Source organism: Neophocaena asiaeorientalis, unplaced genomic scaffold, assembly GCF_003031525.2.
Source record: "Neophocaena asiaeorientalis asiaeorientalis breed wild unplaced genomic scaffold, Neophocaena_asiaeorientalis_V1.1 scaffold184, whole genome shotgun sequence".
Lineage (NCBI taxonomy): Eukaryota > Metazoa > Chordata > Mammalia > Artiodactyla > Phocoenidae > Neophocaena > Neophocaena asiaeorientalis.
This window is the reverse complement of record NW_020185325.1, coordinates 7,528,159-7,550,532: the sequence shown is the minus strand read 5'-3', so window position 1 is coordinate 7,550,532 and position 22,374 is coordinate 7,528,159. Positions and strand designations below refer to the sequence as shown.

Here is a 22,374-nt window from a genome sequence, read left to right as displayed (position 1 = left end):
GCTCAGGGAATGGTAAGGTCAAAAACCAGAGTGGTCCCTATATAGATGGCAGGAAAATTCAACCAGGGTCGGGGTAGGCAGGGAGAGGTGCTGTATATGTGAGCATGTTTGTGTGTGTCCGTGTGTGTGTATCCAGAAATTTACATATATATGTAAATAAAATTATATGTATATATATACATATATATATAATTCCGAAGATTTGGCATCCACTACTTTACCACCATCACCTCCACCACCAAGTATAGGATGTCACCTGAATCCTGCCCAAGGCAAGCATGAGGAGTGCTCAGAAATAGAAAAGGTCAAGGATTCCTATGGTACCTATGACTTGGCCAATAAAAAAAAATTGTGTTTGGCTATTACTCTACCAAATGTCATACCACTAGCTGAATGCAGCGTCATCAAAATATCCTACTTTTGCTGTGAGCAATTAATTCTAATTTTATTCTATCGAATATGGCAAAAGATGATGAAAATCACACATTCATCAGTTATTTATGTCAAATTACATATTGAAGGCTTGCTGTAAATGGTGAAGCTTTTCAAGATCTGTTAACTCTATAAACTAACTCGATCTCCCCCTCAAAAAAACAGTGTCTTTACATTATCTCAAACTCATTAGGCCCCATCAATAAGAAAAAGCCTACTTACCACTTCAGCAGCAACATCTTCTGGTTCATGCAAAATGATTGGAAGATTGCTAATAAAGCCAATTTCTCCATTTGCAATGTCTGGAGTAACCACTAAAGAAATATTTCGGATTTTTCCAAATCTAGGACTTATGGGTGGGATTGGGGGAACTATATTCACCAACTCCAGATCTTCCAACTATAATAAACAAAAAAAGCCATAAAAGTGGAAAGAAAAGACATTTTTAAGAAAAATGTTAAAGTCTTAATTGCATGGGAAAACAAAATAAGCATGGGTAAGGCCACCAATAACTTGGCAACTTCCTTCTTCATTCACCATCTGATTCAACCTCCCACACTGGCTTCTTGAGCTCTTTCTGATCCTCAATTATTATTCCCCAGGGTTCTTCCTAAGACCTTTATCTTATAATTCCATACCCTCTCCATAATAACCTCTGGATCTCTCCTTCAAATTCCAAATCTTTATAACCAACTGCCACTGAATATGACATAAACATCAGAGACACCTTACAGACAGAATGTGCCAAAGAGAAGTCACTATCTCTGCTCCATGTCCTCTAACCACTATTTTCACCAATACCACCATCCGCTTTTCCTCCTTGGTGCCTATACCCAACTACCTTGATGTAAAGCCAAATATTGGCGAGTTGCCCACATTTCCCTCCTCTCTTCCACTGACCCACACCTCCAATCAAATCACCCACTCCCCTTCTCTGCCAGAGAAAATTCACGATCAGAAGACCATTCAGAACTCCAAATGTGACTTAATATGCCTTTATGTTTAAAGAAATGTGACACATGTATAACATATAATGTCCCTGTGATTAATGAACATGACCTTCAGAGTAACTTTCACAGTTTCTCCTCATGTAGAAGGGCCTCCTTCCACATCTCACAAGTCAAAATGTACTCGCTCTTAAAGACTAGTTAAATATCCCTCTCTCCCATGAAGATTTCCTTGGATTCTCCAGCTCTCTTTCTTCTACCTCTTCCTGAACTTCTACTGCTACACTCACTAAACGTGGAAATTAACGTTAAACTTCACATATTGCTTGCTTATCAGCATTTTGTGTGTTCTAGACTTTTACTTCCCAACAGGACTATACACCTCTTGTGTGTCTGTGTCTTTCTCAGTATTTTCCTGCAACATGACATTAAGTACAGCAGCTACACAATAGACTTGTTGATTTATCCCTACAAGACAAAATGAGCTCTATAAGAATCCTGATATATCAAAACTTTCAACATCTTAATATTCTAGCTTTTCAAAATCCAACTTATCAATCCTCACAGTGTGCACATGAGTGTGGGCATAGACAATCATTACAGGACTGCAAAAAGCACAGAGATTTTAAGTTAAAAAGCAACTGTGAACTTAACAGGGCCTTATGGATTGCCCACTCTTCAGAGCCCTCTGTTAGGCTTTGTAATGTGGAAACAATGATACTAAGTAACCACCTGTAGAGACTGGTGATTTAAGCTGATATTGTGGACACCTGTGGACAAGGACTGTACTGATCCTGCACATACGCTCACATTTTGTGATGAACAATACACATTTTAAGGGTAAAAGTAAATGCCTTTTTAAATGTAACACACTTTGCTTTGAAAATAATATACAGGAGGAGAATATCAAAAATTCCATGACTGGTAAATATTCACTCGGGTAAAAGAAAAAAAAAGAAATCAGACTGACCAATCTTGCTAAATACTGGTATGTGGACTAAGTCAAGTAAAATATAACATGCGGTTCTTTAGGATACTGCATTTACTTTATAAAATAAATGAAACATAAAGATACATAGTTAAAACCACGTAAGTATAACTGTCATTCCTTCTAGAGAAAAAGAATATACATACCCATATATATGTAGTTATCTTTAAAAATAGCACAAGAAACTAAAAATATATATTTGAATGGCATATAAATATAAAGTGTGCATTGGATGGAGGTGAAGACTTTTTAAAATACACTGGTCTTGTGTGAGTTAGCACATGTTTGTGAATGAACACTCTCATTCTCATACATTCACAAAGAGTTAAACTGATAATACTGTTGAATATATCAAGAAAATAATGACTTATTTTTACTTCAAAACTTTTCAAAAAGAAAGGAAGAAAATTCATATTCTACTTACATTTATCAAAACAGTTACAGAATTAATTCTAAATATAGTATTTTTGGAAAATACAGATAAAGAAGATATAGAAGGCTACGGAATGAACTGATCAAAAGAAAAATGCTAATTTCCCATGGCTTATTTCCTAGTCTCTAAGCCTTTTTGTCTGGGTTCCTTAAGCATCTGCTAAATCAAACTACTCCATTCATAAAGAGTCGTTCTTTGCTTCCAGACAGTTTGCAACCGAGACAGCACATTAGTAACCCCATGCCTGCCAAAAACGGTATCTCAGACTAACGTATTTTAGCTGAGAGGCTTACTGAAGAATGAGGAGCTCATGTCTCAGATTCTCCTTTCTTCAGCCTCATTCAGCTTTCCATGCAGAGTCTGATGCCTCCTATTCTTGAATTGCTCATCCATTACGTACTATACAAACTACACAACCTTCTAATTCCAACTAGCCTTCCAGAACCTACAGCTGTTTTGAACTTTAAGGAATTGTGTCAGTGACTAATAATGACCTTTTGTCCTAAAGTGTTAAATTGACTGTCTGCACTGTAAGACCTTTGTTTTTCAACTGAATACAGAGATAGATAAAAAACTGAGTCTGGAATTAGTGGTGCAAACAGATTTCTAACCCGGGATCACCAAAATTCAGATATTACATGCTTCTTCAAGCTTTTCCTTTCTTTTCAAATGTTGTCTAAAATAAATTCTGTCATATTCATATAGAATGCTGAAATAAAATAGCTAGAATAATATCTGACCGATTGAAGGTTCTTAATAAAGTTTTGTTTACAAAAGGATTCTCTGCAGCTACTAGGATAGAGATACTGGATATTTTCAAGAGACTGAAAGCTTAATATAAAGGTTACTAATATTGGCATAGATATACGGGGTCTGTATCCACAGTAAAAACTGGTTTTGAGGCAGAGTAAAAAAAGATATCAGAAATGTAAAACAGAAAAGTTCTCTACAACTCAAAATAAATCCTTCTGCATCATCAGTTCTCAAACTCATGTCATGTCACTGCAACTACTACAGGAATTCCAGGATGCCCAGGCCTCCATGAAAGCAAAAGCAACTGTGTGAAACCTTTGCTTCATTTCACTTGTTTTAATAATTTGTTTCTCTTATGAGTTTTGACCTATGCAGGATAGGAGACAGAGGGAGAACTGAATACTGAGGTTCTAGGGACAAAAGCCTTAAACATATATGCTATGAATTGAATGTTTGTATCCCCAAACCCAGAATTCACATGTTGAAACCCTAATGCCCAATTTGATGGTATTTGGAGATGGGACCTTTGAGAGGTGATCAGGTCAGGAGGGTAGATCTCTCATGATAGATCAGTGCCCTTATAAGGAGAGACACCAAAGAGCTTGCATCCTCTCTCTCTCTCTCTCCACCACGTGAAGACAAAAAGCAAAAAGACATCAGTCTGAAAACCAGGAAGAGGGCTCTCCCCAAAACCCCACCATGCCGGCATTCTGATCTCAGACTTCCCAGACTCCAGAACTGTGAGAAGTAAATGTCTGTTGTTTAAGCCACCCAGTCTGTGGTAGTCTTTATAGCAGCCCAAACTGACCAAGACAATGTCTACTAATAAGAATGCTCTGAATACAGAGGACACCAACCACAGAGAAGGCAAAGGAGAGCACTGATGTCAAAAAAAAAAAAAAAAACGCACAAAAACCCACAATAAACTCTGACACTCCTCTCAACAAGTTATTTAAATCTCCCAGAGGCACCTGAGAATTCCTAAGTTTGGGAAATGCTACCCTAATTGCAAACTGGTGAAATTAGTATGTTTTTCCATATATTAAAAGGACCAACTTTAAAAAGTAAGTTATGACATGTTTTTTAGAAGGTCAAACTTAAAGCTTTTTAAAATTTTCTAAATATCTCTCTAAATGTGCTCTGACGGCAGCATTCTAATTGCCTTAACTTCTTGCTCAATGAGGTCAGGGCCATGGGCTTGACCACTTGCTCAATTCCACTTCACAGGCCCAGATCCCCCACCATCTGGCCAGTCATCTCATAAGAGCATTCCACAAGCTGCAGGGGGAATGGAAACAACTGTGAATGACACCATGTTCTGTTCACCCATCACCCCAAGAAGAGAATTCAAGGGTCCTCCATAAAAGTGGGTTATCCTCATAGACAGAAGGATGCATCGTATCATAATTTCCCCATTTCGAGGAGACACAATAGAATAATAATAATAGTTATAATAATAAAGGTGAAAAGCAGATCTCCCACCACAAAGCTTTTGGAATGCTGACAAAAGGTCTCCCTATATGTAGGCATATTGCAAAAAGGCATCCTTACGTACCGACAAATCATATATCCCCATAATGGGCCACTCACTAGACACCTCCACTAGGAGTCCACAATTAATGCACAAACCATATAAGCGTGAGCAGTGACTTAGCCCAAAAAAAAGACAAAAGTCTTCAAAATAAAAGGGCCCACCCCACCAAGTGCTAAGCAAGGTACGACACAGCCCTGAGAAATTCAGAATGCCAAGATTTAAAAAAAAGCTTTCAGAGATAAAGAGCAAGTTAACCTAAAGGTAAATGATTTCTTTCCCCTCAAATTTCTTACCAGGAACTCTGGAAGCTAAAAGGCAATACCTTTAAAGTTCTGGAGAAGAAGTTATTTTAATCTAGAAATTCTACGAAGCCAGTTATCAATGTATGAAATTTCATTTTCAGTGCTCAAAGACTCAAAAAGTTTACCTTGCACATACTTTTTCTGCACATGTATTTGAGGATAGATATATTTCAACAAAACTAAAACACAATCCAAGAAGTAAAAGGCAAGAAATCAAGAAAACTGAGGAGTTCAGAAAAAAACAGTCCCAAGTAGCAGGTGTGAAGCAAGTGAAGAAAGCAGTTGGTACAGCTAAACTCAGCATTCAACACATCTAAGACAGCTGGAAGACCTAATTTGGTAAGAATGGCATATAAAAAGGAGCAGGGCTTCCCTGGTGGTGCAGTGGTTAAGAATCCGCCTGCCAATGCAGGGCACACGGGTTCGAGCCCTCATCTAGGAAGATCCCACAAGCCGCGGAGTAACTAAGCCCGTGTGCCACAACTACCGAGCCTGCGCTCTAGAGCCCGCGAGCCACAACTACTGAGCCCGCGTGCCACAACTACTACTGAAGCCCGTGTGCCTAGAGCGCGTGCTCCACAACAAGAGAAGCTACCGCAATGAGAAGCCCGCACACTGCAAGGAAGAGTAGCCCCCACTCGCCGCAACTAGAGAAAGCCCGCGTGCAGCAACAAAAACCCAGTGCAGCCAAAAATAAAGAAATAAATAAAAAGGGGCAATTAGAAACTCCAGAGAAAGCAATAATAAAGTATAAAACAAAGTCTAGACAAAAATATGAAACAAATTTAAATGCAGCATTATTCAAAGAAATTAATGGAATATGAGATTTCATTTGATATATATTTCACTTAGCAAAATGTATGGTGACATAGATCGTATATTCTTTCTTTACTGATCCATTCATACTATCTGATTCTGCATTAAATTTATTTACATAACCAAAATTTGATAAGCACCCTTTATTGCTTTCTAATTTTCAAAATCAACCAATACCAACCATATGGAAAACATAACCATAGTAGCATAAATAAGTACAGATGTTTCAAACTTTGGCAATAAAAATATGCTCTGGTTAATAAAAGTTAAGAAATAAAAGAGATAAGATGGAGAAATATAGGGCCCTTATTTCTTCTTATTAAGTAGATAGAAGTCCATAGATTCTACCTACAGTTAATAGATTTTTTAGTATACTATTTAAAGTTATATACACAATTTCTCTCATATTGCTTTTTTTATTTCTGGAATGCTTTCCCTGCAGCATCCATCATGAAAAACATATTTATTCTACAAACTATATTCCTATGTCACATTTTCCTAAATCAACTCAAAAGAATGGCTCACTCTCTCCTGGCCCTCCCCCACTCACAGTTCATGAATTTCTCCATTACATCATCCATTATATTCTGACCTACATTTCATGTCTGATCTACTTTTATTATCACATGATTAAAACAGACTTTAGTATAATCCTTGTTTTATTCATCCTTATATGTGTTAGGGGCAGACAGGCTCTCTTTGGACTCCCTACATAACTTCTAGTAAGCAACAGAATCCAAAATATAAATGAGGGCAAAATAATGACTGGTTAACTCTCTCACACAGATAAGCACACTTGTAGTTTAACCAAAGTTGAGATTATTTTAATCATTCAAGTACCTGTACTAGGAAGTGGGCCCCATTTTGAAGGAATGCATCATTTCTTAGTGGTAATTTTATAGTGACTTGGGTTTTTTGTTCTGGAAAAATGAGGCTGCTTCTCCTGGATATATTTAAGATGCCATCTTTTGCTCTCAAAGGGTCCACATCTCCAGCAGGAATATAAAGTGCAGAATAAAACATATTCACATCTCCTTTAGTTCCTCCTAGTCTTTTAAAACTCAAGGATAAATATCGTTCACGTGGGTTACTTTCAATCTTCTGGTTTTCCATAGGAAAAAATGTTATTAGGCCATAAACATCATCACTATCCTGAATGTAGAACAAAAGCTGCAGATAAAGGAATAAAATATTAAATGCAGAATTCTCACATCTGAGATTACCAAATGGTTTATTTTCTAGGCTGTTTTGAATTTTAATATTTATTTATGCATCACATCTAAAAATGACTACTCTCATAGGTAATAGAGTAAAAGATGAATCAAAAACACATTTGAAAACTTTGTGGAATTTTTTTAAGAGCAAACTTTTTATTTACAGAGGGACAACCTTCAGCAAGGGAAGTAACCACCATTTCTAAAACCAGTGCTCTTCCTGTCACATCAAACTAAACATAAACGTGCTTTGTGTGGTCAAATTCTTCAGCTGTTCTATGACACAGAAATATTCCCACAAGTAAAGTATAATAAGAGATCTACCTCTGCTGGTTCGCTCACTTCTGCACCTCCTCGTATAGTATGAGGGAGAATCTTAAGTAGGTAAGCTTCTGCCTCTTCTGGAAGATCATCATCAACCACAGTAAGAGGAACTGATGCCAACATCTGCCCTTGTGCAAAATGGAGAACTCCAGAACTTGGTCTGATATCTGCTGTTACCGGTGAGGGATCACTGCTATTCCGTGTCAATACCCAGTTCACAGAAATATTCCCATGAGTGCCACCATTTCTAACCACTGTAATTTCTTCAAATCTAGAATTTTTAAAAAAATATATGGTCATATAATACACTCTATTTCCCTTAAAATGGGCATTTTCAATGTCAAGTTGGCCACCAGACACTGGTAAAAGCAGAATCCAAGTCATAAAGAATGACTGTTTTTAATATGAAGGAGTAGATATGTAGATGTGCCCTAGGAAACTACCATAATGTGAATTAACCTGCATATTTAAATATGTGACTTAAATATCACTCCCAAAATAGAAAAACAACAGTGAAACCACGGTCAAGGAAATGACACATACACTTAACAGTTCAGCACTGTGTCCAACACCACAAATATTAAATCTTGGAATAACATATTAAAATAATTGTAGCAATACAACATTTAAAATAAACCCTACCTTGATGTTGTATCTTCATCAATTATAACTGTCCTTTCAAACAAGATACTGCTGAATGAGAGGACACCATAAGGTTTGTCATTTGGCTTAATGGTGACTTGTACAACAGAAGGGACTAATAGCACAGCATCTCCCTGTAAGGTATCTTTTAGTAACATAACATGAAATGATTCAGCAATCTCTGGTATGGTATCATCAATTATTTGAAATTTCAGGTGTGATTCATAAATAAAAGGTGGAAAAACAATAGTTGTGTTTGGCTGAAGATCAATGAAGTCTAAATTTTGCTGGGCATGTGCTGTTGAATTCCCAGTTATAACAACATAACTGATCGAAATTTCATATTCATCAGATCCAATCATATTTCCCTGGTCATCTTTTCCACGAACCACTGGAATTGTGAGTATGTGGTCTTCCTCAGGTACCAAATAAACACTCTGAATGAATCTCACAGGACTGTCATTTTTCTTAATGATGATCTCAACTGAGCTCCTGGAGGTGTTGATCTCAGCTCCTCCTTCTACACTTTTCAGCTGAATCAAAAATATTTCATCATTTTCTGGTACCTGTCAGAGAAATATAACAGTGGTAAAACATCAATAACCAAAACACCTGCAAAAAAACCAAAGTGTGAAAAGTTCCTCTGTTTCAATGCAATTGCATAGAAATAAAAAAATCTTTACCTGAAGGGAGCAGATAAAGAGGCTTGTTCAGTGTCTATTTACTAAAATATTTTCCAAAGGTAAACAACATATTTTAGATAAAGCAATGATAAGAACAAGTAAGGAAGTGTCAGTATAATGGCTTTCAACCTTGATCAATCTTTAGATAACTAAAGATCTGACAGTAAAAACTAGTTTCATCAGGTGGGTTGGGTCAGAAGCAGCATTCAAGGTCTGATAATAGATAAGAATCTGGAAAACTACATTAACATCACATACAAATTGTTAGTTTTCAATCATGTCAAATTATTCTTGCTTTTCTCTAAACAGTTTCTATCTCAAGATTTAAACATATGATACCAATCACATGATTTTCAAAATACATATCATGTCTCTCTGGAGAACAAGCTACAAGAGTCACTATTAGGCAAAATGATGACACTGTTAAAATGAAACTTTTTAAAAATAAATAAATAAATTTATTCATTCATTCATTTATGGCTGCGCTGGGTCCTCATTGCTGTGCGCAGGCTTTCTCTAGTTGCGGTGAGCAGGGGCTACTCTTCATTGCGGTGCATAAGCTTCTCATTGCAGTGGCTTCTCTAGTTGCAGTTCACAGGCTCCAGGCGTGCACGGGCTTCAGTAGTTGTGGCTCACAGGCTCTAGAGCGCAGGCTCAGTAGTTGTGGCTCACGGGCTCTAGAGCGCAGGCTCAATAGTTGTGGCGCATGGGCACAGCTGCTCCGAAGCATGTGGGATCTTCCTGGACCAGGGCTCGAATCCGTGACGCCTGGATTGGCAGGCGGGTTCTTAACCACTACATCACCAGGGAAGTCCCGAAACTTTTTTTAACTACAGAGAAATCCTAGGGATTATCTCCACTGTGCTATTTGAGTTTTTACTTCATTATAAATGAATGAAAGTGAAAAAATATATATTTTTACCTCCATCAATAGAAATATAAAAAGTAAAGCTATTTATCTCAAAAAAGAAAATGTAATGATTTGATTAATGATCTTTTTCCCAACTTTACTGAGGAATAATCGACAAATATAACTAATATATTTAAGGGGTACAACATGATGATTTGATATACATATACATTGTGATTACAAAGATCAAGATATTAACACATCCATCACCTTACATAGTTAACTCTGTGTGTGTGTGTGTGTGTGTGTGTGTGTGGAGAGAAAACCTAAATCCTACTCTCAGTAACTTTTAAGTATACAATACCATACTATTAACTATAGTCACCATGCTGTATAGTAGATCCTCAGAAGATGAGCTTTTAAATTTATAATTAAAATGTATAATTAATCATTGCCCCCAAATTATAACCTGTTAAATGTTCCAGGATCTATAGACAAAAGGTTTTTGTTAGCTTTCACAACCAGATGAATTAAGAGTTATCAATGCTATCTAATATTTCATTTTTTCAAGAGAAATACTCTTTTCTAATAATGTCTTCTAATTCATTTTTCTTCTCTTGGGATTTGGTTTCATGGTTTTTTTTGTGGGAAGGTAGGGAGATAATTATAAATTCCCAGCTATTCCCTTTTTTTCTGATAATACTACTAAGTAATACTACTGCTAATAATACTAAGATTATTTTATTAAAAGTCATGTTTTCCTTTGGTTAGCTCATGGGGGACATCCTTGTACATATTGTTTAAATTCATTCTTTCCTTACCAGTTAAACTAGCTGTGTCATGTATCTCAATCCTTGGTAGCTTCAGTGTGAAATTAAAAATAACAAAAGCCTTCCTATGAATGTAGACATTTAAAATATCTAAAAAAATGAATATCACATGCAACCAAATTTTCTTTGCTTTTATAGTAAAATATTTATGCTGGGTAAGTAGTACTGTACCTGCTCGAAACTGAAATCACTAGCAAAATCAATCATCAAGGTTTACAAAATGCTTAAATGTTTGTATTAAGTGTGGTTGTCAGTTACATGCAAGTTCATCACCTTTTAGATACACAACTTCATGTGAATTAAATAAGATAAATATTAATAAGATGTATTCAAAAGAAATATTTATAGCTAAGGCATAATTGGCCAAAATACACTAACTTCACATAGGACTATGTTCTTGAATAATTTCAAATCCTGAACATAATTTAATACTTGACATAATATTCTCTAACATGTCTGTAACACAGAGAGAGGCCTTGTCCCTTTTAAGCACTTAACACATCCTACCTCATCATCGAGAACTGTCAAGTTATAAACTACTGTTCCACTGCCAGGAGGAACAGTGATGTTCCCTTTAACTGGACTTAAATCTTCTTCAGGTGGGTTTGGGCCACCCTCTACCTGCAAGGAAACACAGTGCCATCAATAAACATGAAATATTTCAAAAGAATAAGAAAGCATTATTGTGATATCAGCTGACATATTTAGTTTAAAATGTTTTGCAAGAGGAATGATACTTTAAAAAAATTTTTTAATAAACAAATATATCCTGGTACTTCCACCAAAAAGAAAAAAAAAAGAAGAAGAATGATACTAACCTACATTAAGTCTGCCCTTCTAACTAACAGTCAAGGCCTGTAATATAATTACAGATCTTGACTATAATTACATTAAACTACATGGTTTCTAAGAGCTTTCTCTTTTTTTCTCAACCGTACTATTAAACCTGACAAAAAAACTTATAAGTACTTTTTCTTGAGCGGAATGTATTCACAATTAGTGTATTCTCTTAAGTAACAGAATCAAATACCAGTCCCACCACTGGCAGAGTAACCTTGGGCAAGGTATTTAATAACTCTGTCCAGCTTTTTCCTCATCTTTAACATGAGCGTAATAATGTCCACTTTCCAGGCTAGATATGAATATTTAATAAAATCATATTCCTTTTGAAAAGTATTAAGTACTCTGTGTCTAACCCTTTTTTAGGTACTAAGGATACAGCAGTGAACAAGGCAAACTTTCTACCCACCAGGACCTTACATTTAATGAAAAGGAACAAATGGAAGATAAATAAATGTGTGTCCGATGATGGTAAGTACTATGGAGAAAAAATTTTAAAGGGCATGAGGGAGATTGAGTGCTGGGAAGAGTTGCAGTTTACATGCAGCGATAATCAGTGTAAAGCACTTAGAACAGTATATGGCAATATTAAGTGCTCCACAAATGTTAGCTGTAATTATTTCAACATAACAGAAGGCTCAAGAGCTAATAAAATAACTTCAGACATCCATAGAGAGTTGAAAACACTATAACCTGATGATGCCTTACCGTTTCTACAGCCAATTTTCTTCCAAATTTTGGAGTACAACTGCTGTTAACACCATCCATTAAGTATATTTTTTTAAGTGGAATGTATATGGGGGAAGACTACATATTAAATAATTTTATATAAGCCTAAGGAACTCATGAGCATTTTAAAATTTTATATCCTTGAAAAGATTTATCATAAACGTTCTATGAATTTTATAGAATTAACATTATTATTATTCAATTTGTGGTTTATTATTATCCTGTAATCTAAAGTGATATGTTGTGTTTCACGTAAGAACAGTATATCCAAGCAGCAAGGAAAACAGTTTTATATTAAACATGAAATTTATCAGATGATCAAAGTATTTACTTTTATTTTATTTTCATTGTCATGCTTATTATACAAAGGACCTTGATTTTAAAATTACAGCCATCTGGTATGAACTCTGAAGCATTACCATTTAAAATGATTTCAGAGTAAACTTACCTCAAAAGTCACACTGACCATCCCATAGGTTCCTTTTTCTCTGATGAGAGTAAGAGGTACAGTTTCATTTCTGCCCGGGGGCTCACTCACTGTGATTGAGAAAGGCTATTGGGAAGAGCAAAGACCATCAGGTGCTGATCAATCAGAGACAGGAGCTCGTGCAAACCGTTACCTTAGAAATCCTAATTTTCCAGAGACAAATCAATCCACATTGTGCTCTAAAAATGTGGGGCTTCCTAGCATTCACTAACTGTAGCTAACAACGCTTAAAAGGTTAAAATAATAGTATAAAGGGAACATAAAACTAGTCAGGCAAAAGATGCAGGTTCTTGTCTTGCTTCCAGCAACAAGTAGCTGTCCCACTGAGGAATCTTAAAGGTTATCTCACTGAAAGATGATGAACTCAAATGCTCCCAGGGGCCCAGGAGGTCACAGAAATGAGTTGTGCCTCCAAGCCAGGGCAGCTCATTGGGACTATGGTTCAGCCTTGCTCCCAACCACTGCTCCCTCCTCACTGGTCAGCTAGCCACTGAAAACAGACATCTGCTAATGACTTTTTCAGGACATGATCACTAAGGGGAAGAAAAAGCCAGGACTTCAAATGTTGCACAGTGTTGGCATGGCAGGGTAGAAGAGATGAGTGGGCAGGTACACGCTAGCTAAGGCCGCAGGTGACACTAAGTCTCAGTATCCCCATCCATCAACAGGAATAGGAACGCCTGTCTCAAACAGTTGTGATGAGGTGTCAATAATTCACGTCTAAGTGCTTATCCTAGTACATGTCACATAGTGAGGACCCAGCAAATGTTGGCTATAATTGTGATCATCATCATCGATATAATCATCATCCAGTCTGGAAACCAAAGCCAGCCTATGTAGTAACAACTGTGAGCTCAACAGTTACTTAGTTTAATTTTAATCACACAGGGCAGGTGCCTAGTCAGAGGCTTCCTGGCAGCTCTGAGACCACAACAGTCAGGGACCTACGACAATTGCTAAAAACTAGAACTCACTCCCAGAGGCTAAGATATTTAATATCAAAAGAAAGAAGGAAAGAAACCTTTAAACAAGTGAGTATGAGGTGGGGGATGAAAGTTGGGAGTGAGTGTAGAGGAAAAGAAGTAGGGAGAAAAATTAAGCAATTAAGGGAGTCTGGTTCATAATTAAAAATTCCAGATCATTCAAATAGAAGCGATTGATTAATTTATTTATTTATTTTTGTAAATGTTGATATAATGGAAGTTACAAAACGTCTACTACCTTGGCATTATTCACATATCCATTTTAATAAAGATACTGCAACTATAAAGATCGTATTTATCTAAAGCTCACCTTTTTTCAAAGATAATTCAAGGTGCTAAGAAAATGACATACAAATACACCAACTGAAGTAGCAACCTAAATTGGAAAATAAATAAAAAGCTGGGGAGTGTCATATTACCTTTTAGTAATGATAATTAGTAACATGATTCAAAAAGACTCCACACCAGGAAGTTTATTGTAGACTAAAACTTACTTGCAATATCCAATTTTACTTGAGATAAATTTTCTTTTATTTCAGAGCTGAAAACAATTTCTCTCAAAGGTGGGGGGCACCTGTGTTGTGTGTTTTTTTCTAAAGAACAAAACCCTCTGAACATAGGACTGGCCAGGGACACAGGAATTTGGTGATAAAGGAGAAAAAAATGAACTGTTGAGCAAAACTGAGGAAGATGACATGGAGTTTTAACCTTCAAGAAATAGTAATTAATAGGAAAATCTCAGGGTAGGGAATAAATATAGAATAACTATATTTAAGAGCTATAACATCCGCTATTCAATTGTAAGTTTACGATAGGTTTTTTCAGTGTTCTTTCAATATATTTTTCTTATCTAGAATCACTCTAAACTTTCAGAGGAGGCTAAGAGACAATGCTTTTTGAAGTGCCAGTTGGGGACATCAAGCACAAGGAACTGTGTTACAACATCTGCTACAGACTGAACGTTTGTGTCCCCCCCAAAATTCATGTTCAAATCCTAACCCCCAAAGTGATGTTATTAGGAGTTGGGGCCTTTGGGAGGGGAGTAGGTCATGAGAGCAGAGCCCTCATGAATGGGATTAGTATGCTTATAAAAGAGACCCCAGAGACCTCTCTTGCCCCTTCCACCACATGAAAACACAGCAAAAAGACAGCTGTCTATGAACCAGGAAGTCAGCCTGCACCAAACACCAAATCTGCTAAAGCCCTGTTCTTGGACTTCTCAGCCTCCATAACTGTAAGAAATAAATTTCTGTGGTTTTTAAGCCACCCAGTCTATGGTATTTTGTTATAGCAGACCAAACTGACAAGGACAACATCTGAGTTAGAGACCACCAGAGGAGGTAACAAATGAGTCAGGTGAAATGATCAGCAGAAAGAGATTAGGGCAAGAGATGACCACGATCATAGGGGTCCCCTCATTTCACAGAAATCTTAGGGAAAACAAAAGGACAGTCTACAGAATGTGCAATACAGACGGAGTTAGACCAAAGTTTGTTTATATATCAAAAGACAGGATGATTCTAGGTAGCACAGAAAGTAATCACAAAATTTAATAGACAGTTATCTAAGCAACCACAAGATTAATCAAATTATAACCATAGGGCTTCCCTGGTGGTGCAGTGGTTGAGAGTCTGCCTGGCGATGCAGGGGACACGGGTTTGTGCCCCGGTCCGGGAAGATCCCACATGCCACAGAGCGGCTGGGCCCGTGAGCCATGGCCACTGAGCCTGCACGTCCGGAGCCTGTGCTCCGCAACGGGAGAGGCCACGACAGTGAGAGGCCCGCGTACCGAAAAAAAAAAAAAAAATTATAACCATACCATATTAAATGAAATAATTCCAAATGCATTGTCATTTGACAATATTGTCACAGTAACAGTCCTTGGCCATCCAAGCTTCACATTTGCTGAAGGTTTCTAAAATAAAAGCCCAAAAGTAAATTAAGCAATTAAACATAAGAGGAAAAAAGAGATTATTTTAAAAGGATTTTGGTCTTTATGTAATCATTCAGAATATGAATTAAAAATACAAGTATATTTTTAATGCACAGATTAAGAAAATATAGTAAAACTAAGTCAACATGGTTAAGTTCTAAACAAGAATTCTTCAAAAGAGTTTTGAAAACCATTAATCACTATTAAAATATAAATTGTTATAACTATAAATAATCACTGGCTAGTAATATATTCTAATTTCATTACTAATATAACAGAGAATTAATTAACAGTATGAAATTCTATTCATATGTGATCTTTTTCTTACACTATAGAAGGTGCTGAAACTTAAGAATTAGTTATTCTATAAATCATAGAACCAAATTAAAGCTAAAATATTAAAGCAATTTTTCTAATAAATATGGGAAGAGTTTGCTACATTTCTATTAATATTCAATAGCAGCATAAAGAAATATGAAAAAAGAGTGTCTTACAAAAGTAAAACATGACTGGTTCAAGTGCCATTTTCACAAAAATTTTAATCACACCAACCCAGTCATTCCAAAAAATTCTCAATTCACTTCAGAAAAATTAAGTAGAGCAGTGTTAGCCGTCACTGCCTCAGCCATAAAGGACAATTAAACCTTAGGCTAGTCAAGCATTTTTCCCAGGGGCGCTCCAAATTTATTCTAAGGCACAGGGACCTCCCACTGCCAAGCCTGCTTTTTGTACCCTTCTCCTTTGAACTCAGAAGTCACGGTCATTCTTTGTGCATCTGGTAGCAGAAGAGGGATAAAAGAGAAAAGGGCCAAAGGGAAGACAAGGTTTTCCTGAGCATCTGTCATGGCAATTCCTAAATAAGCTGAATTAATCCAAAAACTAGCTGTAGAATCTTCTAAAAAGATTATCTGAGGAATAACCAGATCATGGAATTGCAAAAGAGATTGTCAGTTCTGGCTTCTATGAAAACCACCACCAGGCACTTAAATTGGCTCATCTCTAGAGAAAATGATTTTTAAGCGTTGTAAGATTTTTATGAGTTTAAACTTACTGGGGAAAAAGGGACTTACCTGTAAAATTAGGTGAAAAATAAAAGTTTCATCCGGCTCCGGTAAATCATCATCACATACTGCTATGTACACTGTCCTATTTGTTTCTCCAACAGGTATAAAAGCTGCAGCATATGTGTCAAAAAAGTCACCGGTGTCATCTCCATACAGCTATCAAATGCAAAACACAGACAGTTCTTACATAACACAGTGTTAGGACAAGCAAAATTGATGCTAATTAGAGCAATTAACAGGCAAAAAAAAACATGAATCATCAAATGACTCTGATGTTTATAAACAGGATGTGGAAAAACAAAACAAATATCTAACAACTAATAAAAATCACCTTAAAAAAAGCATTATAAGAAGAAATGATTCTATATAAAAACATTTGTTTACGCTCTAGAAGGTAAAGGAATCATTAGATTCCTCACAGAAAAGTAATAATTATAAAGGAAAGTAATGATGTGAAATTTTTTTCTCTGCCTCTTGATTGATCTGAAGTGGATTACAGCAAACCTAACAGGGAAGACAAATTGTAGTTAAAACTCTCCCAAAGAAGATGTGTAAGTAGCCAAAATACATCAGGAAAATCAATTATTTCCCTATCAGTTTTAAAGAAACTACTCTTTCCAAAACTTTAAACCTGAAGTTTTATTTATATTCTCCCACAACACCGATAAGGACCCAATTCTTTTAGCATACCAATTTATTAGTCATTATAAATTTTTCCTCAAAACCTTTTAAGACCTCATTCTGTAACATCAGCATTGCTAAGATTCTCAAGGGAGCAATAATTATGAAATTATAATGGAGCAACTTCTTGTGCAAATCCAAATGAGATTTCTTCTGCCAAAGAACCCAAAATGAATAACTTAGCTACTAGAAAAAAAAAACGATTTAGTATAAACTAAAAATGAAGGATGTCTACAGGGATATTGTAGGTCAATTTCTAGTTCTCATTCACAAAATAAAGTTAGTTTTAAATACTTGAAAAATCCAAGTAAGTTGTTAAGGGTGTTGGAAAACTTGTTCTCACACCTTAATATAAAAGGTGACACAAAAAAAGTGGCACAGTCTTTTTAGAAAGCATTAAATATCAAGAGACACTGATACAAATAAAGAGAAAAATCACAGTAATCCAACCCAAAAAGTCATTTAACAATCCAAAATATACAAAAATTGATATGTACGTAAACAGTTTCATCAGAGCAATATTTACAACAGCAAAAATTGGAAGCAACCTCTATGAAAAACTGCTGAGAAATGACTGGGAAATGATGACCCCACCATCAAGAAAAGTTGTGAATACGATAGAGCAACCTGAAAAAATTATTACGATACGATCAAAATTATATATAAAAAGTTATTAAATATAATATATACTCAAACTAAAAATAAATTCAATAAATATATATACATGTCATAAATTAAATACTAAAAGCAATGCACCAAATTATAATACTGTGTTTCTTTCATAGATAGTTTTTCTTCTTTGTGTCTTTTTACAGTGTGTCCCAATGTGACGATTTAACCTATTGTTTAAAAACTTATTTTGGGGGGCTTCCCTGGTGGTGCAGTGGTTGAAAGTCCACCTGCCGATGCAGGGTACACAGGTTCGTGCCCCAGTCCGGGAGGATGCCACATGCTGCGGAGCGGCTGGGCCCATGAGCCATGGCCGCTGAGCCTGCGCATCCGGAGCCTGTGCTCCGCAACAGGAGAGGTCACAACAGCAAGAGGCCCGCGTACCGAAAAAGAAAAAAAAACTTATTTTTTAAAATAAAAATTCCAAGTAGTTTGGGCCTCAAATATATCAATGTCCTTAGTGGTCATATGACATGATTTTCTGGTTAAACACAAATACATGTACATATAATCTATCTACTAACTAAACTGTGTGCAAGATAGAGCAATAGTTTAACAAATTCCATCTAACTTCTACTTAATATACTTAATTTCTCCCAAAAAAGGAGCTCTCTGACATAAGGGTTTTTTTTTAATTGCCATTTCTCTACATTTAAATATTTCATATATTTTCTCTAAGACACCTGATACTAAGTAGTAAATCCAAGCAGAGATAACGAGAATCCAAGTTATCCAAAATAAAATGTTCTTTTACTTAGAAATACTTCTTCATATCTTGGGGTTTTATTTGTTTTAAAATAAACATTTAAAAATAATCAGCCTATATCTTTAAAATACTATATCTTTACTGTCAAATGCACATGCTGCCTTAGAGCACTCTATAAACCTCTAACAGATATAAAAGGAATAAATCGTTTATCTGCAAATTGTTTATCATAATGGAACTACTCAATCCCAAAGAGTTAAAAAATTCTTATCACTGAAACTAAAACATTTCCTATCTACTTCTGTAAAAATAGAACTATTGTCATTTCTTACCGATACAATTGCAGTGACATTTGCTGGGTCTCCTATCCTTTCAATGACAAGACGAATAACTGTTGTACTTGTTTCATTAACTACAAATTCTGTTTGTCCGGCAAACCTTATTTCTGTTTCTCCAAACACAAAAGGGATGAATAAAGCTGAAAGAAGATTTACTAATAAAGATGCAGAGGGCATCCCTATAGGGAAAAAACAAAAAAAGATTTCATTCACAAAATACATCCAATATATTTTCATTACGTTGCATTACCTACAGATAAGAGTGAAGAGTTAGTAAGCAACTAAGACATAAAAATCCATCAAATATTAAGCCATCCAATGCAAATGTGTGATCACAGAAATAAGTCAAAAATCACAACGCTCTTCGGTACTGTTTACTATCCATAAGTACTTTTTGTTCTTTAACTTACATATTAACATAATAGTTATAACTTGCCTTAAACTTATTTATTAAATTTAGTTTATTAAAAAAATTTGTCCCTCCAGGGCTTCCCTGGTGGCACAGTGGTTAAGAATCCACCTGCCAATGCAGAGGAGCTGGGTTCAAGCCTTGGTCCGGGAAGATTCCACATGCCGCAGAGCAACTAAGCCCGTGTGCCACAACTACTGAGCCTGCGCTCTAGAGCCCGTGCTCTGCAACAAGAGAAGCCACGACAATGAGAAGCCCGCACACCGCAACGAAGTGTGGCCCCACTCGCGGCAACTAGAGAAAGCCCACGTGCAGCAACACAGACCCAACACAGCCAAAAATAAAAACAAATTGATTAATTTAAAAAAGAATAATCTTAAAAAAAAAAGTCCCTCCAATTTATTCTAAGTAAAACCTAAGCAACAACATGAAAGTTGAGTTAAAGCCCATCTTCTCACAAATCAAACCGTAAAATACAAGCCAAAACTAAAAATTACCAAATGGATTGATAATCTTAATGGGACATTATTTATTTGATGATTATACAAATATGAGCAAACTCTTGGAACTGTTACATAAAGCAGCTGAAGCTAAAAGTTTATACCTTGTTTGTATCTACTTTTCCCATAGTTTTGTCTTGAGAATGCTTTTTACTTTTTTAGTTATTGCAAGGAAATGCTAATCCTTTCAAAGAACACATAAATTTCCAGGACTTAAATTTCTCCCATTTTCCTAGCTAAAATACTAATATCACTTCTTAGAAAATGTCCACGTTGCTTTAAAACTAAGGAAATTTGGCAAAGTGTTTTTTTCTTTTCCACAATTCTTATAGTTTTCTTAGTACAATGTGTGTGTTTACGAGTCATCAATATTGTTCCTACTTTTAACACTGTGTAATTCAAGTTTTCAAAAGCCTAACAGTGCAGTGGCCTCTCGAAAGAGCTGCTATTTTGTAATGTAGATGTACCTCTAAAAATGTGAACAATTTATCTCACGGATCATTAAGATTCCAAAGGATTATGTGATCAGTCACACAAACATAACAAGTTCATGCGTTTTAAAGAAGAGTTGCATTATGTACTCTATGAGCCAAAATGCTTCCTATTAATCTTTACCTTGGTCAAGAAGTAATAAAATTTTCATGTATCTGGTATTTCCACATGGCGAAACATAGCTTTCTATTTAGGAACTACCACATAAACAAGCCCTTGATATATTTTAGGGTTAAAATGCAATTTTCTCAGTCGAGTATATTCAAACAGTGCAGTCTGGGATTGCCTAATGATGTCTCACATGTTTATGGCTGCAAAATCCATAGACAGGGATGCAGAGTTCAGATAGAGTCCAGGAAACAGACATAGACCAACAGGGACAGAGATTCTGGAGCACTGAGGCATTTTTTACACCTGTGCCTTCTCTCTTAGAAAGCTGCCATGGGGCTAAGGGACCTGGGAGAAGAAATAAAATAGTTTGCCCTCACCAACTGCAAACTCTTCCTTGACTTCTAAGCCAAGAGTGTGTACTGAGAGAGAAGGAAAGAAAAAAGATGAAAGAGAAGAAAAACAGGAAAGCCTAGGTAAGGTGGGAAACTGGGAGCTCTGGGCTAAACCAGAGACAATTGAAGGTCTTTTGTGGAATTCTAAAGCCAGGATGATTTTACATCTCACTTATGACAAATAGTGGGAAAGGAAGAAACTAGGGCCAAGAAAGAGAATACAGAATGGAGGGGTGAGGAGGTAGCAACCCAGGCCTTGGATGTGTAAGAAAAAGACAACTTTGGTCTGTTGCAATTTTGAAAGAAAAATCTCAAATCCTTGAACATGAGATGTAATAGAACCATGAGTTGAGAGAAATAAGATGACACTTGAAGTTCTAAGTAAGAAAAAGTGAGAGTGAGTTATAGCATGAGAAGGGCAAATCATGTATGACTGGGAACATAAGTTCTCAAAATCTGTCATGCCTAACAATCAACTCCAACATTTGTTAAAATGCTGATTTGCAAACCCTGAAATTCTGATCCAGTGAGTTTAGGGTGGGGCCCAGGAATCTGCATTTAACAGACAGCCCTATCGATTCTAATACAACTGATCCTTGGGACACCCTTTGAAATACATTATCCAAGAGTGTGAGAAATTATGAGGGATGTGCCTTAGAGGAGACATGAAATAGATCACATTTGTAGCTTTAAGTTAATTACTGAATTTTTCAATGCAATACGCTTGAACTTACTGCAGACGTCCTCATATATTTTTCTACATATTACTATATAGCATTTTAAGATTCCATATATCCTTAAGAAAAAATGTCATGACCTATAGAACGAAATCATAACAGCAGATGCTTATATAGTGTTGTTCTATGTACTTTATACACAACAACACAATCTTCACAACACCTCTGTGAAGAAGGTGCTGATATCATTAACCCTATTCTATAGCTCAGGGAACTAAGGCACAGACAAATTAGTTAACACAGGCAGTGTTACTTAGCTAAGTAAGTGGCTATGCAGGATTTGAACCCAGGAGTCTACCTCCAGACGCTCTACCCATAACCACACTAGACTGCCTCTTACACATTATTCCTACAAATCACACATCTCTGTCTTTAATAACATGGTAGGTAATTTATGCTACATGTTTCCAAGCTTTCTATTATTTTAAACTCATGCACAATAACCAAAACTACCATAAAACTGCATACTTAATGCATCTCCTAAAGGTCTGCACCTTATTATTCTGATAAACATGAAATTTATTTAACTAAAACTACGGTTCTCTTGACTACTTT

The 22,374-nt window shown here is 36.1% G+C and overlaps 1 protein-coding gene across 1 annotated transcript in view; it reads right to left on the bottom strand.

Annotated features, from left to right (window-relative positions):
* The window catches only part of ADGRV1 (adhesion G protein-coupled receptor V1), a 510,622-nt gene extending 491,267 nt beyond the window's left edge, over positions 1 to 19,355 (bottom strand). The window contains exons 1-9 of the mRNA XM_024734350.1: positions 19,173 to 19,355; positions 16,791 to 16,940; positions 15,607 to 15,702; positions 12,766 to 12,870; positions 11,256 to 11,369; positions 8,386 to 8,951; positions 7,744 to 8,014; positions 7,046 to 7,375; positions 655 to 831 (exon numbers count right to left, since the gene is read on the bottom strand). Of these exons, the coding sequence (XP_024590118.1) occupies positions 655 to 831; positions 7,046 to 7,375; positions 7,744 to 8,014; positions 8,386 to 8,951; positions 11,256 to 11,369; positions 12,766 to 12,870; positions 15,607 to 15,702; positions 16,791 to 16,940; positions 19,173 to 19,355 (1,992 nt within the window). The remainder of the gene's footprint in view (positions 1 to 654; positions 832 to 7,045; positions 7,376 to 7,743; positions 8,015 to 8,385; positions 8,952 to 11,255; positions 11,370 to 12,765; positions 12,871 to 15,606; positions 15,703 to 16,790; positions 16,941 to 19,172) is intronic.
* Between the last annotated feature and the right edge of the window lie 3,019 nt (positions 19,356 to 22,374).